Source organism: Colossoma macropomum, unplaced genomic scaffold, assembly GCF_904425465.1.
Source record: "Colossoma macropomum unplaced genomic scaffold, Colossoma_macropomum, whole genome shotgun sequence".
In the NCBI taxonomy this organism is placed as follows: domain Eukaryota; kingdom Metazoa; phylum Chordata; class Actinopteri; order Characiformes; family Serrasalmidae; genus Colossoma; species Colossoma macropomum.
This window is the reverse complement of record NW_023494790.1, coordinates 16844199-16871675: the sequence shown is the minus strand read 5'-3', so window position 1 is coordinate 16871675 and position 27477 is coordinate 16844199. Positions and strand designations below refer to the sequence as shown.

At 39.4% G+C, this 27477-nt stretch overlaps 1 protein-coding gene across 1 annotated transcript in view; it reads left to right on the top strand.

Moving 5' to 3' along the window:
- Window positions 1-27477, top strand: part of ca10a (carbonic anhydrase Xa) — a 197001-nt gene that overhangs the window by 149030 nt on the left and 20494 nt on the right. The window contains exon 4 of the mRNA XM_036572374.1: window positions 25536-25721. Coding sequence (XP_036428267.1) covers window positions 25536-25721 — 186 coding nt within the window. The remainder of the gene's footprint in view (window positions 1-25535; window positions 25722-27477) is intronic.

Below are 27477 nucleotides of genomic sequence, written 5' to 3'. Positions count from 1 at the left end.
TTGGAAAATGGTCAAAAAAAGATTAATGTTCTTGGCACGTAAACCCACAAAAATATAATAAGTGAAATGAGTATAATAGAGAAATAATGTAGCATGTGGCCTATTTCGTAGAACCGTACATCCAAGCCAAGAACCCTTCGAAAGCCTTTATTTTTAAGAGCATATGTGTTTGGAGTTTTAAGTCAAACACAGTAACCTGTTTATGGTGATGTGGCACTGTAACATAACTCCTCAGGCTTTCTGGGACTGAACCCAATTACCGGTGAGAAAGGTTAGGCCATTCTCTATTCAGAGCACACCATCATTCATTTGTTGGTAAATGTCTTATTATGGGTATTACTGAAGTGCAAATGCGTGTTGAGTGGAAAGTCTCTGCGGGCAGGCCTGTGTGGAATAACGATGGTGTCAGCGCGGGGCTGATGGCCAGATGAAAGAGCGAGAGCGCTGCACATACTGTATGTTTCTGTATGATAAGCATGCAGTGTGCTATTAATCTGCATATGGAGGGAAGTCAGTCACATGTCAGGCTGTCTATCTTTTACTCTCCTCTGCATTATTACCGCGCAGGCCTGGCCAGGAGCGGCCGGGAGCTAATATGATGTCTCCACACAGTCATGAGGTAAAACTCCTGGGCGATTCTGACATTAATAGGGCAGCTTCTTTCAAAAGCAACAGAAGGATGATGACTACCCTGTTCAACAGGGAATGAGACTCACAATGCCATGTCTTCTTCATCAAAAATGAGTTCCACAGGCACATGAGGCCTAGCATACAGATGAGGACTCCTCCTGAAGTCCCTAAAGCAGAAACCAAGTAATGCGGAATCATATAAATAATGTCTGTAATGGAGACTCATGACTGAAAGTTGGCATAATTTGAGAATCTTGCACGCACTTGCATGTGTTCATGTTCAGGGAAAAGTTTCTTTTTTCTTTTTTTCTTTTTTCCCTTCTGAATCTACAGTACAGCCGCTGTTGTTTCTGAGGAGCGAACAAGTGCAGCACTTTCAGGAGTGAGCAAGCACAAAGGAAGTGACACTTCAGGCTGCATAAATTTTATAGTGCAAGACAAAGCATAACATTGCTGTTCTGTGGCAAATAATTTTGTGTATTATGTAATTTTTCACTTAAGGTGGCTGAAACTTTTTAGGCACTGCTGGGAGCGCAGCACACACACGCACAGACACACATACACCTTGCCAGAAACCACTAGCCACTGAAGCGTAGCTGCTACTGATATTATTAGAAAACTAAGCCCTGTGGTCTCCCTTAAGACGTACAGGAACTGCTGCCTCTATCGCTCACTCACTAGTAACTACAAACTGGAAAATGGGAAATGAGAGACACAAACTGAAAACGGAATGCCTTTTGTCCGCCACTGTCTCCAGACCCTTTGCGACACATTGCTTAAATAATGTAAATAGGCTACCTTTAACGTACTGTAACGTGGGCTTCATTGCTATCACCCTGTATTAGAAAAGTGTGTTTGGATGAAATAGCTCCAGTATTTTCCCCCTTGGGTACAATAACAGAAAAGAAGACTTTAATCATCTTTAATGCCTACCCTTTAATCCTTACTCAAAAGCTAATCCGTAATCCTGCCCAGTGCTGAACAGCCCTTTGGAGGGGGGACATGTTTTCTTTTTTTTCCTTTGAGAAACTATAAAGATTCAGCTGTTCTGGCTCGTAAAGTACCTTTCAAGTAGAGTGTTAAATACATTTAAGCAATGTATTGTTGTTTATTTGTGAATTTTCTGGGAATTATGTAATGTTATGTTAATGTGTGGACGGATAACTCACAGTCTTAGTTTTTCTTCTTTCGTGACGTCAGGCTACTGTTCTTTGGTCTAGTGCTGGACTATATATCATCTGTATCTACTATTATACCAGTATTGGTAACAGTGAACAATTTAGATGATCAGGTTTAGTGAGATTGATTGATTGATTGATTGATTGATTGATTGATTGATTGATTTAAAAAAATAATTTCCATTCAAAGCTACCATTAATTACAAGTTATTCATTTTTCAGCATCAGAAAAAACAGAAGAAGTCATATATTTAACAGAAAAGTATGTAGAAACCTTTGCAACTAAATGTAGCATCGTTTTTTTTTCAGTATTTAGTGTGTCCACCCTTTGCTTCCATTCTTTTGGGTGACTTGCTTTCATTTTTTGCTTCTCATGACCTGAGTAATCCCATACACATTCAGTGATGTTGAGGTCTGGCCTCTGAGTTGGTCAGTCCATTGTTTTGAGATCACCAGCAGCTTCTTTGTTTGTTTTGCAATTTTTAAAAATCTGTTTTCTTTTCTCAGTAACATCTTCTTGACAGCTACACATCCTTTCAGACTCATAGTGTTGAGTTGTCTTCTCACAGTAGAACGATGGACAGAATCGCTTGTGGATTTTTTTCAGATCTGAAGTAAGAGTGGAGCTTGATTTTCTGCTCTCTCACATAGATGAAAGCTTTAAATACTGTTTATCTGATAGTGACAGTTGCTCATCTACCAGGTCTTTGTTAGGAGTCCCATTTTCTCTCTTTTTAGCATTTACTTCAGTTTGGAAACCAATTTTTCACTTATTTTCACTGACTTTCCCCTCCCTTATGCAAATGGATTATGTCTTATGTCTAAACTCCTCAGAAACATCTCTTGAAAAACGAATGGCTTGTACCTCATGGAATACCTCATGGCTGGAAATTAAATGAATGAAAGGAGGGTCTCTGACTTTTGCACAGTACTGTATGTCATTTGCTGGGTGCTTCAGATAGTTTAGATAAATAAATAAATAAAAACAATTAAAATACATCAAAGCCAAATAAAAGAAATGTGGTTTCTGTCTGGTTAGCATTTATAATACTGTGCACGGTTCCCTTTGATGTGAACAGACCAATCAAAACTTTACGACTTAATTAACTTCATCAATGCAGACTTAAATATCGTCTGATACTGTAATATTGTGATATATTTGATTTGTCAAATATTGGCATTGAATTGTATTAGTACTGCCCAGCACTGCTTTGGTCCATGATAAGCAAGAAGCCTTCGCTCAACTGTGTGCACTGATCTCTAGTGGATTTGGGCTCCATAATGAGAGTTTAAACAGTGTTTGACTCAGAGGCCCTCCATATGTAGCCCGTGACAGCTCCGAGTCCCTGGTGAGGGCTGTGTGTGAGAGGCAGCAGCAGGGGGGTAGTGCGCAGCTGGGAGAGATGGGGAGTGGACAGGAACAGCTGGCTTGCGCTTGGCACTGGCTCTGGCATGTGCAGAGGAGAGCTCAGCGAGCAGGAGCCAAAGCTGGCTTTATGTTGCCTCTGGCCTCCAGCCAAGCCTGCAAGCTGCCGCTGAGGACTCACAGTCACTCAGATGTGTAATGCTCTGTCTGTTTAGCGCATCAGGACGTGTGCAAACACATACGGACACTCATGTGTCCTGTAGGTACGCAACACAGGCATGTAGGGATGTGCTAATCTAACTCTTTTTCTCCTGATACCGATTCCGATATCATAACTCAGGGTGTCGATAAACAGCTTATCATTGGTGTCACAAAAAATCTTGAATCTCCATTTTTGATGTTTTTAACTTTTTTGCGTAAATTGAAAACTCCATTTGTTGTTTGCATTGTGTTCAAATTTCATGGTGAATAGACTATGAGAAATACTCCAAACTTCCTTGAAAAATTTGTTTTACATTAACTTCCATTACAAGTTAATAAAGTTTTTCCTTCTCCTATGAAGTTACAGGATACAAGGTTTGTTCCAAAAGCAAATGGCATTTCATTGACACACTGTTAGAAATAAAGGTCCTGTGTAGGTACATTTTTCATTCATCAAGATAGAAACAATGTAACTGTTCCCTGAAAGGTACCTCAGTGGTTTTAAGGTCCAGTTGTGCACCTTAAATAAGCTTTTTCCAGGTGAAAAGTACATACTTGGAACTTTTCACAACCTAATGTTTTAAAACAGAACAATAAAGCAAAAAGCCTGACGAGACGGGGTGTCTGGGGTCACTGCAACTTAGAAAATATAGTTTCAATGGAATATGGTACAATTATGTTCCCTGACTAAAGGTACTGAGATGTACCATTGAGAGAAGGGTACTGCCCCAGCGACAGCTTCATACCTTTTTTTTTGAGAGTGCATAAGGGCCATAAACTAAAGTGACCGACATTTGTTCCATCTATAACACTGTTTATGAAGCATCATTCAGAGCACTACATATTAGTTCTATGGAAGATTTTGATGCCCTCGAACACGAGTGATATTTTCATGCATATTTTAGCATATTGATAAATAAACATATTGCAGTGCAAAACTTGAATGAAAGTTTAAACGCCCGTGGAAAAATAATTCTCCAGTTAAAGTTCCTGTCTGTATTACTACTTGAGTACAAAAGTACAAAATGACTTGCTTTTAAGTGCACTTGAGTATTAAAAGTAAAAGTACTTTGACTTATTATAGGTATTATGTTATATTGTTTTGATTAATCTATTAATGCCTGCAGACATAAAGAGTAGAGTGAGTTGTTCATGTCTGCCGCCGCTCAGGTCTTCTTAATTGAAATTGTACTTTTGGACTTTTAAATCGAGTAGAAATATTTACTATAGAACTGGTAAATGATGTTCTTAACTAGGCATCTGCATAATAAACTCCAATACTTGAAGATGGTGCTTCATAACATTGTTATAAAAACAGCAAATGTAACAAAATAAATGTTGCTTCAAATAAAGTGTTACCATTTCTCTCACTGATAGCAATGCAAAAGATCGTATCGTCGCTGTCATGAGAAACCATAACTCCCTTTTTTGTTCTTTTTGCATAATTTGAAAACTTCTGTTCTTATTTATAGTGTGTTTAACTTTCATGATGAAGGGACCAACAGAAATGGCCCAAATTACTTGGAAAAAATCTTCTCGTGAAGAATGTTTTTTTCCTTCTCCTGTTAAGTTACCATTTTGTGCACCAGTGATGATATGTGTGAGTGCATTAATATTAATCCTCAAACAAATTTTACAGGCTTGCTCAGAAATATATTTTCGAGCTGGTAAACAATCACACCTAAATCCTGTTCGAATAAACAAAGAAACACATAAATATACAGTAAAGGCGGGTCAACCATAGTGAAGACAGACAACAGCATTGTTTTTACGACTGTAGAAGGTTTATAACATTGCAGTTTTACAGTTTCGTAACAACCCTGACAAAGAAACTATATCAAATGTGGATCAGTCACGTCTGCCTGATATGCGATCCGTTTAACAGGGTCCGTTTCGGTGCCGCTTCCGTTCCAGTATATTGGATCTGTGCATCACTACTGGCATGTTATCAGTACGTTGTATTTTGTGCTTTTGAAGACGGGGCTTGTAAAGCAGCCAGGATGCTCTTGTGTTTGCTCGGTAAATCTTGTTCTGTCTTTCTTCTTTGCTGAATGAGAGTGCTCTTCCTTGACGCTCCTGACTGTCTATACTGTAAATACAGCTGCCTCCCACTGAGACGGACTCCCACCGCTCTGCTAGAGAGTGCGTTCAGTCGAGCATTTCAAAACGCTCACGCTGCCCTTGGCATTTGAGATTGAATAAAGCATGGCTTATCCATCTAAAACAGCAGCTCGCTATCTCCCAAGAACATGACATGGAGAAGTACAAGAGAGGCAGCTAGTTAATCTTTCACCTCCTCTAGAAAGGCATGGCAAGCATAAACCAGTGCACCTTCATGATGGGTTCCCCTCTCCTCCTTCGTCCTGTGTTTTTTGTGTGTTTCTGTGTTGGCTTTGCAGAGTAGATGGAACACACAGACAGAAGATTTCCCAGAGGGTTGCTGGATGACATGGGCTGACCCTCGTCTCTGCGCCCCCCCCCCACTGATTGTAAGCACTGAGCAGAAAGGAAAGGAAGATAGAGTCTCCCTGCTTCCAGGAGTTAACACGTAGAGATGCTTTAGTGTGCAGCTTAATGGTTTTCTTCTCACTCCTTGTATGGTGAACACATCTCAGTTGCTTTAGCGTTGCTGTGGCCAGTGGAACCCGCAGGAAATTGCACTGTGGGTGGATTGATTCTTGACTAATTCACAAGACTGTTTTAAAGGTTCAAAGCCTGTTTACCCCCAGTGCACTTCTACTCGAAGGAGGTCACAGATGTTTTATTTCGTGGAGAGAAATAAACAGAGGCAGAGCTCAAAGTGCATGCAGCAGGAAGTGGAGCAACAGAGAGAGAGTCCATAGTATGGAAAGTATGACAGGATTTTTTTAGATGCAAAGCGCTTCTTGGACCTGGCTTGTAACTCACTCACTTACGTTTAAGAGGCTGAAGATTCTCCACAAGAGGGTGCTCTTAGCACTCAGGTAGCTTTTTGCGCTTCATGAGCATGATTATTTGCGTCAGTGACAGTGTGTTCTTGTGTGTAGATAAAATATTGTTTGAGTGCGTTTGTTTAAAATTTAGCACTTGCACCAAAACCCAACCAGTATGAATTTTTGTCACTGATGCCGTACTTATTTTAAGGAGCCAGAAATTGTAATAACTGATAGTATCAGCCAATATAATTTTATGTGGTCAAAAACTAAACTGACTCAAGGGTGAGTTTGATCTCCGGTGATGCCACTTCCTTCCATGACCAGGACTCCAATAGAACATAATTGACCTTGCTCTCTATGAGAGGGAGGATGTCCCACACTCCTGCAACCACTCAGCCTGACGCTAACCAACGCATGCATCTGTTAGCTGATGAAACAGGCCTGGCAGTTAATGTTAACCTCCAAGCATGTTGGGCTGTCCATTAACGATGCATTAGATGCAAAAGGATGTGGTGGATGGCTCCACATGTGTTAGAGGATGCTTGCGCCAGCCTTTATCCTCCTAGTTTGGTAGGGGCATGTGGTGGGCGAAGACCCAGCTAGTGGGAGAAGAATTTGGTAAAAATCACAGTGCCTTACTGACTGATGCACTATATGGCCAAACATCTGTGGATGTCTAACCATTACAACAATACGAGCTTGTTGGACATCCCATTCCAGAACCATCAGCATTAATGCGGAGTTGACCCCGCTCCTTTGTGGCTATAATGAAAAGGTCTTTACCAAACTGTTGCTACAAAGTTGGAAGCATATAATTGTCTAAAATGTCTTTGTATGCTGTAGTATCAAGATAACTCTGCATTGGAACTAAGATGCTGTGCCAGAACCCATGAAAACAGCCCCAGACCATTATCCCTCCTCCGCTGAACTTTACTGCTGGCACTGTGCATTTCAGTAGGTAGCATTTGTCTTGGCATACACCAAATCTAGATTCATCTGTCAGACTGCCAGATAGTGAAGTGTGATTCATCACTCAAGGGAGCACATTCACCCTGTTCTAGAGTCCTGTGACAACATGCTTTATGCCACTTCAGCTGGTGCTTAGCACTGCATATAGTGAACTTAAGCTTATGTATAGCTGCTCTGCCATGGGAACCCATTTCATGAAGCTGCTGATGCACAGTTCTGGTGCTGATATTGCTTCCAAATGCAGTTTGGAACTCTGTAGTGAGTGATGCAACAGAGAATAAGTGTTTTTTATATACTACATGCTTCAGCACTCTGTGGACCAGTTAGCGTGGTGTACCACTTCATGGATGACACTTCCCTTTCACAATCATAGCACTTACAGTTGGCCAAGTCAACTGAATTGTGGCAAAAATGGCATCCTATGACAATGCCATGTTTAAAATTACTGAACTCTTCATTATGACCCATTCTATGCCAGTGTATGTCTATGGAGATCGCATAGCTGTGTGCTTGATTTTATACACCTGTTAGCAATGGGTGTGCATGAAACACCTGAAATCAATAATTAGGAGGGTGTGTCCACATATTTTTGGCCATATAGTGTGATTGCCAGACATCCACTCAGGATTTTCAAGTATGACTATCAGTACTGTAATTTTTTAACATTTCTTAAATGATATAAATATTGTAAGATCGGCCAGAGGAGCATAATCTAAACCCTGGGGTCAACAAACACATCTGCATATCAAATTTGATGTTTCTGTATATATGTCTCTATGTTTATGGTAATACAGTGCAGAAATACATCCCCTGAATCTGATCACAAGATCGTACCTGACTCGTATTGAGTTATGAGGCTATGAAGAAGGGTTGAGATACACAATACCTGCCTCTCACCATATGTAATTGCTGGATTTCTGTGTCCTTCTACATTTTGTGTGAAACTGACCAATGGACAGTGGAAATTACTAAGGACCTACTATCATGCCAGAAACACGTCATTCTAAATAAACTTTGATCCATGTTAAAATGTAGCTGAGAAACTGGTAATAGTGAATCTCATCTTAATGGCTTAACTTAGGCCAATAAAGCAGCCATGAAATATGTATTAATGCACTTTTTAGCTTATCGATAAAGGGAAACTGAACTGTCTTTTACGTACGTAGTGTGTCAGTCAGACACCCAAACATCAGCCCTCGTGTTCTATCTATGGCCACTGCTCCGTCTCAGTCAGTGAACACCAAAATGATTATACCAGTCCCTCCCCTGTATCGATCATTCATCGGACACAGTTAATGCCACCATTAGTTTCTCTCAATCAGGGATTGATTGGTGTTAATTTCACTGATGAAAGCAGCATACCAGCATTGATCTAAAGGATATTGATCACTTTTGCTCACAGCTCCTGGCACAGTGGATTTCAGTGTCTTCCCGTTATGTTCATTCATTTCAGACCATGCCCCACATTGTGCAGATTCTGGCTGAAAAAATAACTGATGCGGTGTAAGAGCCCTTCAGCCCATTAAAGAAAATGTGTCTCATAGCATAAAAATGTCAGGATACATGAGTCATGCTCATACAACAAAAGGGGAAAGACATTGATTTCACTAGAATGCGCACAGAGTACGGCTGGTTGCTTAAAAGCACCATCCCTAAAACCTAGCCCTGAATCAGATAACAAACTGCTATTTTGAACTCAAGGAAATGTATGGTTCAATTCTCTCTGCTTGTGTTTCTCAACACGTTTGATTTGCGTCAGAAAAGTTATGTTTTACAAACTTTGAGAAACTCTTTTAAGAGAGGCTCTGTGAGTATGCCAACCTGATCTCCACTGTGACATTATGTTCCACAACAGGAACAATAAGGGCTCTCTATGAAAGGTCTGGTAACACTTTATTAAAGGCTACCTAGCTCAGCACTTTATAGTACTTGCATAGGCCTTGAATAGCATATTTAAGACATATTAATAAAGCAATACTTGAGTATTTATGAACAGCTAATGTCATTAATCACAAGATGATGTAAGATATATTCAGTATATTACATTGCATTGACATAAGCGTTCTTAAACTACAGTAATGGACATTTGTTACATATATAACAATGTTATGAAGCATCATTCCCAAATAATAGAGTTATTATTGATATGGTAAATTATTACTACATTTACTAAGGAGAACTGTGGAGAACTTCTGCAGCCAGTTGAAACTGTACTTTTATACTGAACTGTATAGAACTTACAAGTTCAGTTTCGAATTGATGCTTCATAACAATGTTATAAAGTCTATCATTTTAGTTTAGGGCCATTTTAGTTTAAGGCTCTGTAAATACAATGTGATATACATCATATAACATCTTACATCATCTTGAGTTTACTGTTATAATCTGTTCATAAATGCTCAAATGTTGCTTTATCACTACATAATTCAGTGCTTATGCATATGTTATGAAGTCTCTTTGGTAACACTTCATTTGGAGGCTACATACAAAGTTCTTTATGCTAATTATCATATCCATAGTGTTTAACAAATTGCTAATAAATATACTGTAAGCCAGCATTTTAAGTTGCGCTCAAAGGCATTTGATTAGTTTTTAACTGTTTTGTTTGCTTCAAAATGGCCTGTATCTACATATAAAGGGTCACTTGTTTGCACAGAGGTCAATCCATCCCATCCGATTCACCGCCAACTGGAAGAACAAAGCAAAGCTGTCGCTTTCACTACTGTTCAGCATATCTGTGACTTAGCCCTTGAACAAGTACCCAAACACAAGCAATGCTAGTGGCTGGAGTTGTACGAGTTTGTTCTATTCCTCTGTTTAATTCCCACAAGATTGTCAACATTCTCCCACTCAAAACAGGCCAGTATACTTTACTGCTGCCTCTGAAAATACCCCCAGGCCAAGTATGGCACTTCCTTGAAGAGAGAGCTCGATGGAACTGCAAAACAAATAAATAAATCAAATGCTAAAAAATGCAGATATTGGAGACACTGGGTGTTTTCTCATTTTGCTGCATGTTGTAAAAAAATGTGAGAGTCTTATTCTGGATGTGAAATAATACTGAAGTTCAAAACAGAAGTAAAGCCTATGTGTGTGATTATTAATTGGCATGAAAACAGAGAAGATAATGTTGAATCACATTTTTAATTTTATTGTTTGTAGATTTTTTACAGAATGGATTTTTTCCCAGAAAGCCACTCAGAAAGACAAACAAGCCACTCAGAACGGCATAACAATCCATATCTTGTTTGTGAAGAGGCATAGTTTAGTCCTAATTGAGCTCTAAAGAACCTTCTTTACTTTACACTTCTCTGTTCATCAAGGATGCCTAATCAAAGCTTCACAATATCTCCATGTTGAAGACGATGAGATGCTTACGCAGTGAAAATAGGTCACTTGTTCTATATGAAGAAAATACCATATGGTGATTATATTGCTACATGTTGTGATTAAGACATGCCCAGCAATATACTAAACACACCAGCGCACCTTTAACTTTTGATAGTTAAGGGGGAATTTCACAAATCTTTCACAATATCTGCATAATTAAATCCTTATAATGTAAACAGTGGTTTAAATTGAAAAGCGTGAGATCTAGAGAAACTTACTGAGACAGAATTTTTCACATGTCATTATCACCTAAAGTAAATCTAGGTTGGTAAGTTTCTCTGCAAAGCACTGCTTCACATCAAACCACTCTGACATTTTTTTTACATATTGATAGTTTAATAACACAGAATTTTTTGAAAAATTCATGGAATCAGTTTAAAGACTGGCCTTCAAAGACTGGTATGCATTATTTTTGACCAAAATATTTACAGTTGTTGGATCATAGAAATGATTTGATGCATCTAAGTGCCCACAAAAACATCTGTGATTGGTCAGGACATACAGCGTTTAGCAGTTGGTTAAAGCCCATGTGTCAAGTGGCATGATACTATTGGCCCCACAAAATTATTTAAAATTTCTATTAATATTAACCCATTTCACCCTGAGCTGCACTACAGTTCCAAGCATGCACTGCAACGTAACGTGCTCCCGCTCCTCTCCCCAACAACAATCTAAGGGACTGCACCACAAAAACAAAACAAAACAAACAAAATAAAAGATGCTACGTGTCTAGTTTACCTACTGTACACTGGGGAGATTTTAAAAGGTTTAACAGTTATCTGCACCTAATGTAGTCTATTGTTTTATATAAAACAATTTGTTTTTATTTGAAATTATTTTTGAATTGTTCAAGTATGTAGTGCCCCTTTTTTGCCATTGTAGTTTTAGCATGTTTTAAATGAACAGTAGCCAGTTGGTGTCATGGCAACGTGTTACGTAAAAATAAAGTAAAAACACAGCTGGCCCTCAGATTTGTTGAGATTTTTAATATGGCCCTTTTAGTGGTTGAATTTGAAACCCCTAAGTTAGAGGGTCATTATCATGATAATGATTAAGAAACAATATATTTTGCAGCACTGTACTCTTAACTCCTAGGTCGATGCAGGTTTCTTGATGGTTCTTGGCAGCAACCTACGATTTTAGAATGTAAACTTTAACTGGAATATATGAATCACATAATGTGAAAGTTCTTAAAAAAGGTTTTTTGGTAGCACTTTACTGCATTACATTGACATAACCATGTCTTATACACATCAGGATAGATGTCGTTCAGTTACTATTACTGGTAATTGTCATCACTGATGCCATATTGTTTGATGTCATGACGGCTTATGTCACATGCAATTGACATAGTCTGTCGTAACATAATGTTACCACTTTTGTTGGCTATTGGTTATTTTTACTTGGCCTAATTATTACCTGAATGTTGCTTAGACATATAAAGACATAGTGGACACAAGGGGAGGTGGTGGGGCGGTTCACCAGAGCTTCTGAAGCCGAGGGCTGCAACCCAGTTGTGCCCCCCGCAGTCCTGTACAATAAAGTCTAACTGTAAAAACCCTGGCGAAAATGTGTTCCTGCTGTCCCATCTCACCATGATATGTGGCAAGACATCGGTTTTACAGCTCACCTCGGCCTCTGCATCCTAATGAGGACGTTTCACTGACACAGGCAAGGCTAGGCTGCACACCGCGGATCATGGAGTCGCCCGACTGGCTCCTCGCTCCTTAATTGGATCCTCCCCCTCCTTTAAGCTCTGACTGGCTAGGAGTGAGCCCAGGGTGTGTTTAAGTGTTAATTTGTCACCTGTGGCGGGGTGCTGTCCGGGCACTCGGGTCTGCCTTGGCTCGGCAGGGACACCGCAAGAACAGATGGTGCCGAGAAGGGGCTCCGGAGTCGGCTCAAAGACACCCCAGGTGCTTCTGCTGTTAACATTCACTTCTTAATCATGTGCATAAGCACTGCCTCCGCCACCTCTATCTAAAGACATCTCTTTGAATCAAATTTCATTTGGTTGATTTGCAATTTGCATGCGCCTTGAGTCGCTCCGTCTACACTCTTAAACCTCATTCATCAAAGATGAAAAGGTTCTAATCTATTTCCGCTGCATGGACCTGACTCTGTTATGAAACACTGAGTTGTGCCTCCTCTAGTTTACTATTTATTCAATCCATCAGTCATCCATTACTGTTTAGGTTCCAAGTTTATCTGCTTGAAGGTTTATTTATTTAATTTGTATTTGCATTATCTCTCACATAGGAAAATTACAACACTGCAGCTTTATTATGTTGGCTTTGAATTGATAAAGGCTCTCTTATACCTAAGATTAAACTCAACCCCAGTTCCAAAAAAAGTTGGGGCAGTGTGTGACAAGCTAATAAAAACAGAAATCAGTGATTGGTAAATTCTGTTTGACCCATATTAAATTGATTAGATACAAAAACATGATATTTGATGTTTTACCTTATGAACTCATTCCAAATTTGATGGCTGCCACACGTTCTAAAAATGTTGGAACAGGAGCATGTTTACCACTTTATTATATCGTCTTTCCTTTTAAAAGCCCTTAATAAATGTTTGGGACTGGGGACTGTAGTGTTTGGCAAACTAACCAGACGCTCGCGGATGTAAAAGTTCAAAGAGCAACAATACATACATGGGCGCTAGTCGAAGAGACCAGGTCAAAAACATGCACGAGTCAAAGCCAATACAGCAAACAGTCTGAAATAACAGGACCAAAAAGGGAAATTCAGAAACGAGAAATTCTTCTGTTATACTAGTCTTTAGCTATACATTCATACAGGGCCTAGTTAAAAAGACAATAGGAGACAGTTCTAGACTGCAGGTGGACCAGTCTAGTACCCGCACTCTCTGATTACTCAGCTAAGTTGTTGTACCACGTGCAGAATGTTTCTTGATGTTCTCATGTTGAAATAAGCACAGATGTCCCTGAAAAAGACACATATGTTGCTCAGTATTGTACTCCGTGTTAATGGTGCTTTCACAGATGTGCAGGTCACACACCAATGAACACCCATAGCATAATAGACATTGGCTTTACAGAATGAGCCTATGTTTACCAAAAAAAATATATTTTTTTAATAAAACATTAGGTATCTTTTATTTTTTGTTCAAATATTGTCCACGGCAGATTTAGAAATCACTCTTTTCTATTTTTATTTGCGTATTACCTACTGTCCAGCTTTTTGGCTTTGGCTTTGTGTTTAATATGTAACTCTACTTGTAACTTAACGTTTGTATGGGGTTTTCACGATTTTTGATGTTAATATCCAAACATTGCATCACAATGCTTGAAACCAAACCATTGCAATGGCATAAAACTGAAAGCTCTTGCTGTTGTCTGAATGCCCAGTGTTTTTGCATTGATTACAAATTCATATAGCTTAATTAAGATCTCTGTTTTTTAATTCAGTCTCTTTTTTCAATACAAAACTCTTCAGATGTTAAATAAATCAGGCAAGTCACTAAATAATTTAAGCATTGGCCTCATTCAGCATGTTCTACAGGGAGATTTACTAGTGAGATGAGGTTATTCTCCAAATTGTGTTAACAAATACAAAGTGGGTTATATTTAATGTAGATTGTTTCTTAGAACATAATGTCGTATGTTACTGAAGAAAACTCCTCACCTTTGGAGGTGTTTTGATTCACCTATAGGTAGAATATATCAGTGTAGCCTATTTAAATAATTTTACAATATGAAAAGCAGTATTTCACTGATTTTCACATTGTAGTATTGAAAAAGCAGCCAACTTTAATACATCTAATGGCGTTAAGCAGTGGTTTAGCAATAATCGCTCATTTTCTGCATACCTGTCAGTCTTATCAAATATTCAGAAGTCTCACTGAAATCCTTAAAAATCCTTGCCTCCTGAGTCTCTTCAGCTTCTGTGAACTACATTGTCAAAATCTGAAAAACATCTTTGATGTGGGTGAAAGACCCCTTTTATCCTCCACCTTAAAGTCTTCAGTATCAGGACATATTGCGAAAAAAAAGAGGAAAATTGCACGTTTAACCTAGCAGCAGTCCCAGAGACAACTGATGCAACACCTCGACCCCATCATGTTCTCATATAAATCTCATATTTTCCTATCTACTTTACGGTTAGATTCCTTTAATATACTCTTAAATATAGAGGTTCCCAAAATTGGAGTGGAATCTTTACATTATGTGGAGGTACTTTAGCCCTTTTGCAAGTATGTTTGGCACTGAACTGGAACAGACCAATTTAAAAGAACTTTTTAATGATGTAAACAAAGCATGCACTGTTTGTTTACATTGTTGTGAGTTACTGTGTTCTGGATCTAATGACAGCCATGCTATACTGAGTATGTGGCGAGATGTGTAAGTTATCCTATTATAATATCTACAGAAGCAGCATTAACATACTTATTGCGATTCATAACACTGAATCAATACCAGATTCGACACATCAGCATCACGTAAGCGCAGCGCATGTGAAGCGTGAGCATCCACACGTCTGCATCACCATCGCATAAACACTTCAGGCGGGAATATGAGCTCTTTTTTCCTCCATATCCCTTTGTAGTTAAAACAGTCTTACAGCGGTTTTAATGCTGGACGTCACAAACAGCAGATTTTTTGCAATGAAATCACAAGTTTTCACTGCTGATCGTGTCAGATAAAAGCTTTATCTTCTAGGAGCTGCTCAGTAACTATTAGGCCAACAAGATCATCACATTTTAGTAAATTATGTTAAATATAGTGTAGAATGCTGTAGAAAGTGGGTGAGTCTAATATGACTGGAGTTTACGCTTCACTCATGCATTCATTTAAAATAAAGATGAAAAAAGGCAACAGTTTTGAAAGACTTTTTGATGGACGTAAGACGCGCCTCTAGCGCAGATTGAAGTAGAGTAGATTGAAACACTGATTATAATGGAAGCGTATCTGTTCCATCAGACAGGCAACTAAAAACCGTTTCAGAAATGCATGTGAATTGGCCCTGAGTTTGAGTTGGCAGATCTCATGGCCATTTGCATTCGGCTAACTTAGTTAAACTTTGGCAAGCCTGCTGAACAGAGCATAGAACAGCTCAATTTAGACAAGCTTGTTTTGAATCCGTGCACAACAACGATGACCAAGCAGTTTTCATGATGCTTTTTTTCCCCCCCAAGTAAAATGAGTGAAAGACGCTGCAGTAGATTATTTTGTACATGCTTCTAAAATACATTGTAGGCGCACAGTATAAGAGTGCTGCCACAGTGCCCGCAATGCCCGCCCTGTGACAGGTAAGAGGACTAAAGGCAGGTCTAACTTATATCGATTATCAAAGACGTGTACTGCAGGTCTCATTGTGTTTTGGCTGCAGTTTGGGAGCACGCTGCATGTTGTGAGAAGACCGATGGATTAGATGAGCAGGTAGAAATAAAGCTGATTGTTGTGTCAGTGTGTGAAGATGAACCGTCTAATGCTGTTCAAACGCAACAGTAAAACATAAAATTTGACCTGTGCGAACGATACAGCAGATTTTATATTTGGTGTTATTTTTATTTTTATTTTTTTTCCAATATGTTAAACTCAAATTATGGAGCCCCACTGGTGACATCCTGTATAAATAAAACTAATGCGTGGGCATGACTTACTAAGACATGGGAACAAGATGACTTAGAATGACTTATTAAGACATGGGAACAAGATAATTAAGTCGTGGCCATGACTTAGTAAGGCATGGGAACGAGATCCTAATGCATGACCACGACTTAGTAAGGCATGGGAACAAGATAATTAAGTCATGGCCACGACTTAGTAAGGTGTGGGAACGAGATCCTAATGCAACAACTTAGTAAGACATTGTCATTCCCACACCTTACTAAGTGGTGTAAGTGGATGTCACCATCAGGGCTTCGTAGCAAATAGATACTGTCTGCTGAAATCTGGAGAAAGTGCCATATTTAAATGTGTCCTCTGTACAGGATGGCTTAATGTATTTCTGCTTAGAAAATCAATAAAACATGTAATTTGACCTGCGGTGTTCAAACTTTTCCACGCGACTCTATGTACATAAAAAAACATCGGATATCAGCTTTGTCCCACACTTCCTGTAACGGTGCAGCACTGATTTAAAATCTCATTTGTAAAAAAAATGATTCTTTTAAGAACAGTCCATTGAAACCCAGAGTTGTTCCCCTGTGTCATTGCTCTGGAGAACCCATTGTAGCACCTTTATTTTTACCTTATTATAGATAACTGAACTGAACTGAACTGAACTGAAATTTGGTCAGTGGGGCTCTTGTGTGTACTAATAGTTACTGTGCTGTTGCATTGCCAAACATTAACCCCAAAGGGGTTTATTTTGTGGCGCTGAACCCAATTTGGACATCTTGAGCTACTTTGTTTTACAATCCGAACCAAATTGGCAGACTGATCTAAGAGCTTGGATTGAATTACGTTCCTTTGGGAGATTCCTTGTGATCTGAAATAATTCAGCACGCCTTTCTCTTTCACAGCATATTCTCTTTTCTAACAAAAGACTATAATAAGCTTACAGTGGCAATGGGTGATTTGTGAGTGGGGCGTGTAGGAGGGGTTTGTATTCGCATGCGAGTGTTTGTACACATGCGCTTCCATGTCATGCTGAACCATATGCATGTTGCTAGCAGTGAGTCAGTAATGATCGCAGAAAAGCAGTGACAGTAACAGAAGGATCAACTATTCAGTGAATCAGCAACATCCAGACACTACAGCCCTCTTCTTCATCCTCCACCCTACTCCTCCTCTCCAAACAGCCTACTTTTATTTCTTTTGAACTCTCTCTACAAGAGATGAAGCAGTTCTCTCAGTGACACCAGCAGCAGGCAGTCTTGCGCGTATGTTTTCACCCCATTTGAATAAATGTGTATGCATGGTCTGTGGGAGTGCAAGAGATAATCAAATGTTAGCATGACGGCATGCAGTGTGAAGAACTCTCGCCGTCAAACAAAAAAGCAAGGCCATGCACAGGGCAACGCCACACTGTTCAAATTAAAAAACTTGTGTAGAGGATTTTTACTATTAGCATTATTGTTTTTACACAGCAAGCAAAACACTGTAGAGGCAGCACAGAAATGAATCGCCATCATGATGTAGCGATGTAGTAATGTTCGTTGTTTTCAATTAGAAATGCAAAGCTGGTTCAAGTCAAATGACCTCGCGTTGCATATTTTGAATGCAGTGGAGCGGAAGTCTAGCTTTAGCTGCTGTCTGATCCACTCGTACCAGCACAACACACACTAACACACCACCACCATGTCAGTGTTACTGCAGTGCTGAGAATGACCCACCACCCAAATAGTACCTGCTCTGTGAGGGTCCATGGGGGTCCTGACCACTGAAGAACAAGGTAAAAGTGGGCTAACAAGGTATGCAGAGAAACAGATGGACTACAGTCTGTAACTGTAGAACTACAAAGTGCACCTATATAGTAAGAGGAGCTGATAAAATGGACAATGAGCGAACAAGGAGGTGGTCATAATGTTATGCCTGATCAGTGTGTGTGTGTGGTGTGTGTGTGTGTGTGTGTGTGTGTGTATGCATATATATATATACACACATAATTTATATTCATCCACTCATGCCACTCATATAGATTTACCTTGATTTTTTTCTTTAGCTATTCTTTTAATACTTTTTAGTAGGGCTGTGAAAGTTAAAGGATAATTCCACCGTTTTTTCCCCAAATTTCTGCATAATTAAACAGTTAAGAAGTAATCAACGTAAGAAGTAGTCATTCAGAGTAGTTTGATGTGAAACGCTCCATCCCAGAGTCAGAATTGTTCACAGTGGTGGAAATAAGAACCAGAAGGCTGGAGAGTTGGATGCCTCTAAGAGCTCCCTCTCAGAAAGTTATTATATGAAATGGTTATAAATGCACTGTCTTGATACCTGAGGCATTGTTTTACTGCAGGTAATAGTTTTAAAATACAATTTTGGCAAACGATTTAAAAACGATTTATAGTGGAGACATACATACAGGGCATTGCAAGGCAAAATAGCACCCAAAAGAACTGGATTTACCACTTTTTTGTTATCAGCATTACATAAGTATAAAACTAAGAATACTCATTTAGGTTTACTGGTCATTTTGAACAGCAAATAAAATGGCTATGTTTGTATTGTATACCTAATGACCTCTGGTTCCTATCAGCAGCACTATAGAAAAGCCTGAGCTTCTCTACAATTAACCATTTCACATCAAATCACTCTGTAAGACTTTTTTTTTTTTTTACATCTCAACAAATGATTTCTTTAGAAAATTATAAAAATTGGCAGATTTCCACTTTAACATGTTAATAACTGTTGTGGATCCTTCCTGTGAAGACCCTGGATGTGATGCATTAGTTGTGCCACTCTTTCCATTGTTGTTGTTTTTGTTGTTATTATCACATTTTCCTAGTTTGAGCATTCTAACCATCTGGAGTAGTACAGGCTGTAGTCCAGCTGCTTGAGCTGTATGTTGTTGTGATAGAATCTGTGATTTAAGCTCTCAGATTCAAACACAGCTTTTCAATGGCTTTTAAAGCGATGCCTTCAACACCTTTAGCAGATGACACTGTACAGTGCACACAGGAGACCTATGAACAAATCAACAGCATTGAAAAGTGGAAAGCCACAGTCCCCCTGGAGAGCCTCCACTGTAACATGAATCCATGAGCTGCACAGTCACAGAGGAGTTGGAACCATTGACTGTATATATGATATATATGATGTACTGTACTGAATGCACTCATTGGAACATGCGGCCACTGTTGCTCTCACTGGACATTGGTAATGAGAATTGGAAGCTACGTTCACTCTATGGAAGTCATGCGATTTATATGTTCGGGTTCATGTGAACATAACGTTACTGAATAACTTAAAGTAATATATATATTAGGAGGAACCTTATTTTGCCCGCTTAAATACCAATAACCAATTGCACTGCTTTTTAAATGACAAAGATCTTTCTTAATGGCTTATTTGAGCAAATAAGACAAAATTCAACTCAAGATATTCAATCCAAAATGATGTGTATTCATTTGTAACAGTTTTAGATATAACAAAACAGCTAGAGAAGACAATTTTATGTGTAATAAAGGTGGTATTACTCATAGCATTAATATTTCTTGTATGTGTAAAGCCCACTCCCAACAACGAATATCATGGAAAAATGGTCTGTAATGCATTTTGGAATGAGACCCTTTAATTGATTGTGGATAACTAAACAAAATAATGTGATTTACTATGATTATTTTACTCGTTTAACAGCCCTAACTTTTAGGTTTTTTGCAAGTCAGAGTGCACAGAGCAGGTCAGTTAAGCAGGTAAGTGAATTTGTACTGCCTGAGGCCACACTTGCTTAGCTGTTCTTCTGTGTCTGTTAGTGGAGTTAGAGTACAAGTTAGTAAATTGCCATCATTTAGCTGTTTCCACCTAAATGAGGCTGAGTAGGATTTTTGCCTCTCTGACCTGTTAATTCCATCACTTAGAGAAAGCTCCTGTAAAGCTCTGCTTGGAAGCCCTTTTCAGCAGCCTGCAATTAAGTGAATTGCTTAGCTAAAAAAAAAAAATACATTGTCGGGTGTTTCTGTGAACGTAGCAGAGCACTTTAAGTCATATTTAATTGTGCAAGTTTGGTTATTTCTGGCCTTATGCGTTTTACATAGGGGGGTTCCAACATTAAGCAGTGCGTTAGCAATTAAAACTGTACCGGCATTGGCATTAATGACAATTTCCAGTAGCTGGATCAATTCTAAATTGAATTGTGTCTCAGGGGTCAATTTGCATTTATGCGTGATGATGCGTGGGCAAAATTGAAAACTCCTTTTAGCTTACTCCATTTTAAAGGAGTGGATCTATAAAGGGAAATTAAATGGGAGAGGAGGCAGACTGGCAGACCAGAGAGCAAGACTCTGTGAAAGGAAACCACGCAGCATACCAATGACATCCAACTAAAAGACATCAAGGCATATCAGCTTGATTATCGACTGTCATCAAAGGAATAAACAGAAATGCGCAGAAGGATTTCTCCAACTTTTAATCAGCACGCCGCCTGTGTCGTTTTCGTCATGTTGCTCTTGGTTTCATAGTATTTCGTTGTTGACATAGTAAACAGGGCTTAAAAAAGCTCCAAATGCATAGTGTCACCCAACAGCGTCCCACATCTGCTTTGACAAAAACAGGTTACGCGGAGCTGGAAATTAATTTGACAATTCAGAGGACTCATCTTTCCTTTTTGCCTGAGACTTCACTCGGCTGAGTCAAGCACCCGGAGGAAGCTGATATTTTATTCATCAGCATCACGCCTCTATCACCTTAATGAAAAAACACACACATCTTGTCATTTAATCAAATACATTACGCTTTAACCTTGATTCAGGTGCGCGCCGCAGGATGCCGGCAATGGTGCTAAAATGTTTTTATGATTGCTGCAACCGCAAGACCCGCGAGGAACTTGGAACAATCCACCACAGCGTTTGACCTTCTGTTGTTTTCTAATCAACTTTAGACCACATGGGTGGATGCCATTTTGATCCCGATTTTTTATTCATGTATCATACTCTTGCTTTCAGGGAGATGGATGATAATTTAAAGAAATGGAAATCACAGATGCCTAATTTGTACTGGGTGAAGAGACATTACCCAGATGTTTTCTTGTGTCTTTTTTCCTGTAGCTTTTAATTACTTTGGATGTCTTACTTTGCTTTATTGTTGCCTCTACTGCTGAGTATTCTATGGAGGATCTGCAGAACATTTACAGGAACGCAGTTTCTTCTGTACGTCTGTTTAGCTCACCGCGCGTCCTCTCCTCCAAGTGTTCTTAAATTTTACGTCCGAGAATGAGACGATGTGGAATGATCTTTAATGTTGCAGTGATGAGTTGTATCATTACCTGCTCTGAACACGATCCAAGGCTCATCTTTTAATGATGGATCCATATAATACATTGAAGACACAGTAAATTGTTTTATTTTCTCTTTAAACCAATGTTACAGTTTCAGATCATTTCAGTGCCCATAAAGCCAGTCCCCGCTGACAGATCATACGCTTCTCTAATATCTTTATTTCATTGTTCTTTCTCCAGAGCATAACAATTACATGATGTTATTGCATTTCAGACCATGCAATCATCATTACCTGCCCAGTGAGTATTACCCACGTTTAATGACTGGCCTTTGGCTTGCAGATTTGCGGTATCACTGTTCGACAAATTAAAAACATGTTTACCAGAATCAGACTTTTGGCTTATTAATCTTTGCGAAGTTGATTTTACGTAAAAGCTTGTCTCCAGTTCTGTGGTGCTGTGGGTGAAGAAAGAGTGTATACCTGTCATCTTTTCTTCGCTACATTTGCACATCTGTCCCTGTTTAGAAAACACAGACTTAACAGATAATTACACAGAAGCTGCTAAATATAATGTCAAATATAATACAACAAAATACACACACACACACACACACACACACAATCTAAGCCACTTATCCTTCTGGGTCGTGGGGGGGGTGCTGGAGCCTATCCCAGCAGCCATTGGGCAGAAGGCAGGAAACACCCTGGACAGGTCACCAGTCCATCACAGGGCAGACACACAGACATCACACCTAGGGACAATTTAGCGTGTCAAATTGGCCTGACTGCATGTCTTTGGACTGTGGGAGGAAACCGGAGCACCCAGAGGAAACCCACACAAACATGCACAAACTCCACGCAGAATGGACCCTGGTCGCCCAGCTGGGGAATTGAACCCAGCCTCTTTTTGCTGTGAGGCAACAGCGCCACCGTGCCGCCACAATTGTCAAATGTTGTCTAAAGCATTCAAATGGATAGTTTGGCAAAAAATCTAATTTAACCAATTTTCCACTTACTCCAGATGTTGTTAATGAGCCTAGACATGTCTAAATTTTGCCTCTTTAGTTTAGAACTGGAGCTATGAGGCTAATGTTAGTAAGAAGCTCTAAACTCAATAGTCACCCAAACAACCCAAATCATTTCTGTAGTAATATATCATCAAAACGTCTCTAAACCTGCTCAAACCACATCCAGATCTTCATTAAGGTCACCCAGACCATGAGGCCATTTCAGACAACAGGGCTGGTATTCAGAAAGCCGGATTGACCTTAGATCAGTTTCCTCTGTATTTATGACGCTCATTGTCACATATCAGTATTGATTCTAGATCAGCACTCCTGTTCCTGTGGTGGTCTGTAAATACAGACCCTGTTGTCTAAAGTGTCTGCCTGCAGTTTTGTTTATTTTTATTGTTCACAGTAAGTCAAACTGTGCCCTAATCCACATCGACAAGTCTGCACAACCTTAATGGAGACCATAGTGCACTTTGAATGGGTTGAAAGAAGTTTAGGTGATGTATTTTTACAGGAACAATTTGGGCTATTTGGGTGATTATTGAGTTCTAGTGTTTTGTTAACAATGTTACTCTCACCAATCCAGTTCTAAACTAAAGAAGCAAAGGTAAGACTACTAACATGTCTCAGCAGACCAATGACATCTGAGCTAAGTGGAAAATTGTGTGTGTAAATTAGCTTTTTCCCTGGACCAGTTTTCTAACAGAGAATAGCCTTGATTGGCTCCATCTGCTTTGTACAGGTGCCACACCAACCTGAATTTAAAAATTTAATATACATGAACAAATGAGATCTGATCAGTATCTTAAAGCAAAAGCTATAAATGTAAACATGCTGTGTTTTTGTTTGGTGACAACCTGATCACTGTGATCAGATGTTAATGTCAAGTGTAAACAAGGCCTCTGGTCCTGTAGAGACCACAGACACAGTGTTTGGCACTCCTTGTGCTCAGTGTGATCATGTTTGTACAACTTAGACCTGGCATACTCCTCAGTCGTAGCATACAGTTATGACTTAAATCATAATACTAACTGTCAGCTGCCTCCAAGTGGATGACTCACATATTGTTTTGCCATGGCTAACAGCCACACAGCATTGCAATGGCAATAACATCATATGTCTGGGAACTGTTTTTAATACAAGTTAATAATCTCTGCCAATTATATGTAATGCCTGGTGTGAATTACCAAGCATGTGTGAGATCCCCCCAGCAGCGTGGGGTCTCGGTAGCCGTGCTCACCAGCTCACTGACTGTTTCCATCTTCAACACTGAGCGTGTCGCAAACAGCCCCGCTCCCCGATGTAATTCCAATTGTTGTCAGAGCAATGTGGGGTGTTATACATAAAACTGTCAAGTTAAGAAATTAAAGTGCAGCAAAGCATTTACTCTCATGATTTTGAATGCATTAATACAAATTATGCTGTGAGATGCAGAGTCAAACAGCTCAATGCATTTAGCAAGATGAAGGAGCTATAAAGTTGATGACACAATCCTCACAGGATGGCAGCTTATAAGAAACCGACGGCATGCGAAGCTGACAATGAAGTGCTGACCTGCGTTGGTCTTCTGCTGAGAGCTGTGTCAAGATGGCTGTACATTACGGAGACGCCACTGTCAAGTGCAATAGTTTTTCAGCGTGCTTGTCCTTTCTGAACTTCAATACGTCATGAAGTGTTTAAAGCAGGTTGTGCAATCAGTAGGTGTGTGAGCATGTACAGTAAGCTGCAGTACATCAGACAAATGAGTGTGAATATTTCTATATGTAAAGCGTAGCAAAAAGCTGAAGACCAATCTCTCTACGGAAAAGTGCAGCGCAGACCTGTTGTATTTGTAACAAAACAATATTTGAATGCACAGGATACACCTTGTGGAGGAAATGTTCAGTATGCCCTTATATTGCCTTCATTCAACTCGAGCACAAAGCATGTTATTTTCCCTCCAGCTTTAGTTGGCCTACAGATACATTTTTCCCTCTCTCTATTTTCCCTTCAAACCTTGGAACCAAACAATGAGGGGTTTTCAATCTACCTTAGACCATCTGTAGCTCATGAATAATCATTGAAAAATGACCTCTTCAGGGTTTCTAAAATGTCTCGCCCTTTTCTTGGGTAAGTCCGACACCCCAAGGTAACTCTGCGCGTCGGTAATCCTTTAAGTGCTGCCACACATTCTTTGCTCTCCCTTTTTCGCCTTTGGCACTCGAGCTAGTTCTCTCTCTCTCTTTCTTCTGTACACTCATCTACACACAATCTCTCTCTCTCAGTCTCTCTCTCTTTTCTCCTCTTTTTCTCTGCTTCCCTCTCACTCTCTCTTCTTTCAAATCATTGATTTTTCAGAGGTTCTATAAAATATTTACGATGTGTGGGCAGGCCTCTTTCTCTGGGAATTTGGAGAGGGAAAATCATTTTGAAGGCAAGTGGTAAAAGGAAAAAGAGAGAGAGAGAGAGAGAGAGGGAGAGGGAAGGGCGAAAAAAGAAAAGGCAAGATAAGAGCCATGGAAGCCTTTCTAGAGTCGTGTTTGGAATATCAATGCCTCACTTCGAAACTACTCCTGAATATAAATAAATAAACATGTACACTGATAAAGATTGTTATCCAGGGCTCTTGTATCACTGTGCTCTCTTCTTAAAGCCTCATGCCCAATCAGTTCCAGGCTGATTCCGGCCGGCTGGGGCTTTGAAGACCCAGTTCTTTCGCTGTGCCTTCACTACCACTCCAGTTCCACGCTCTTTGTACTTGAAGTGGTTTGTGTTGATGATACAGTACCATTGTGTCACTCGGTGGTTTAATTACGGACTTTAAGCCCTTACCCTGTGAATCACCGCCATACTCATTCTGTAGTACAAAGTAAACAGGCAACAAGGTCAAGAGACAAAAGGCAGAGGTTTGTTATGTACACACCAAACTACAAACTTACTTGACTCCTGTTTCAAGTTTTGTATTATTTCACTCTCTGTATTTGGTTTGGTGCCTCACTGTGAGCTTCTCTGACCATTTCTCTCCATTCATCTTTTCGTCTCCTGAAGGTGGGAGGGACCATGTACAACACTGGCCGCCATGTCTCGCTGCGATTGGATAAGGAACACTTGGTGAACATCTCCGGCGGACCAATGACGTACAGCCACCGGCTGGAAGAAATCAGGTTACACTTTGGCAGTGAAGATGGCCAGGGCTCTGAGCATCTCCTCAACGGCCAAGCCTTCTCCGGGGAGGTAAGCTGAGAGAACCCTCTTTGTGCTTTACAGGGCTGGACCACAAGACACATCAAAGTGTCCCACATGGTTCCCAAGAAATTTCAGCTTTCATACTGATCTGTTGAGGCCATTAGCAGAGTAAAGTGAATGTCACAGTAGTCAATAGCAGGAGCTGACAGGACACAAAGCTGCCTCAGTATTGAGTTTGCTCTTGTAAGCGATATATACACATAAAATATAAATGCAACATGAAACATAATTATAGTTTAGATTTTTTTTTATCCTCAGAGGTATGTTGGCTTAAGCTATAAGGTTAAATCTTGTAATGATTATGCAGTATTTTCTTGTTTGTTTTTTGCTCATTTCTTTGCGTTTTTGCAGTTAAACTGATTTTGTCATAACTGTTACACCAGTGTTCCACAGAAAAGCACAGATAATGTGATGTACAAGCAATGCAGACCACACTAATGCTAGTCTATTTCGCTGAATGGCTGAGCCAGAGATGTTACAGTCACATTTTAAATGAAAATGAAAATGCAGCAGACACTCAGTCACCTCCTGCTGTCTGGTCCGTTGCATAGGAACTAGTCCACTTTGTTTGCAAGGCAGCGGACATAAAGACAAATAAAATGCCGCCTTCAGCCTTATAGAAATTCAGATGTAAACAACATAAAGCAGCATAGATAGTGTTAAAAAGCACTGTTGACATGGGTTTATCTATATATTGTTCGGTTGTGTACTATTTTGCACAAGTCTTCCTGACTTACTTTGGTTGTTAACAATGGTTCTTATGAAGAAGTGAAAAAGACATTCTACAAGAATGAGCCACTGTGAACCTAGAAAAATAGATTTATGGAAGCATCTAAAATGGTTTTATTTGTCTGTATATGTGTGTGTGTGTGTATAGGTGTGTATGTGTGTGTATGTGTGTGTGTGTGTGTGTGTGTGTGTATTATATATATAAAAATATGAAATATACCGAAATCATCAATTTTAATTATGCCCTGATGTAAATTATTTGCCATACCACCTGCAACTACTTCACAGTGGCAGTGCTAGGAATCTACATGTGTCTTCTGAGTGTTATTTATATGTAATGTTGATAATGGTTGAATACTTCTAAATCTGAAAAAAATGATTTGTCCTCGGGCTCTATTTTGCCTTACAGCCTCCTTTACCTCCTGTACCTCTCTTTGAGGAGGAGATAAAAAAAAAATACATTTTAGACCAAAAACATCAAAAGTATCTTAAGACAATGTCTGAGGCATCAGTGTATTGGTAACCATTTTAGTGAATACCTTTCTATGAAGTAGTTTTAGAGTGATTATGCTTCAAACGTTTGGTTTGACCTATTTGAACAATTCTGACGCTGCAAGTTTCTCTAGAGCAGAGCATTTCTCATCAAACCGCTCTAAATGAAAGAAGTCTAATTTTGTAGAAAGTTTGAAAATCAATGGAATTCCCCTTTAATGTAACACAATTATATTCCAAGTCCTTTTGCAATTTCTGTTGGTTGATTCATCATAAAATGTTCACACATTATAAAGATCAGATTGCATAATCAGTCATGTAACAATAAATAAAAAAACAAAGCAGAGTTATGAGATTTTGATAAGACAGTGATGATGTGTTTAAGTAAGCACATACTGGCGTACTGTAGGGAAGGCATTTCATGAGATGTTTATCTTGCAGTATGTTGCATCAGGTTTAAAAAACACAAACTTGAGATTGTTGGTCCCTGCCCAGAACAACAAGCATTATAGTGAATTGTTTA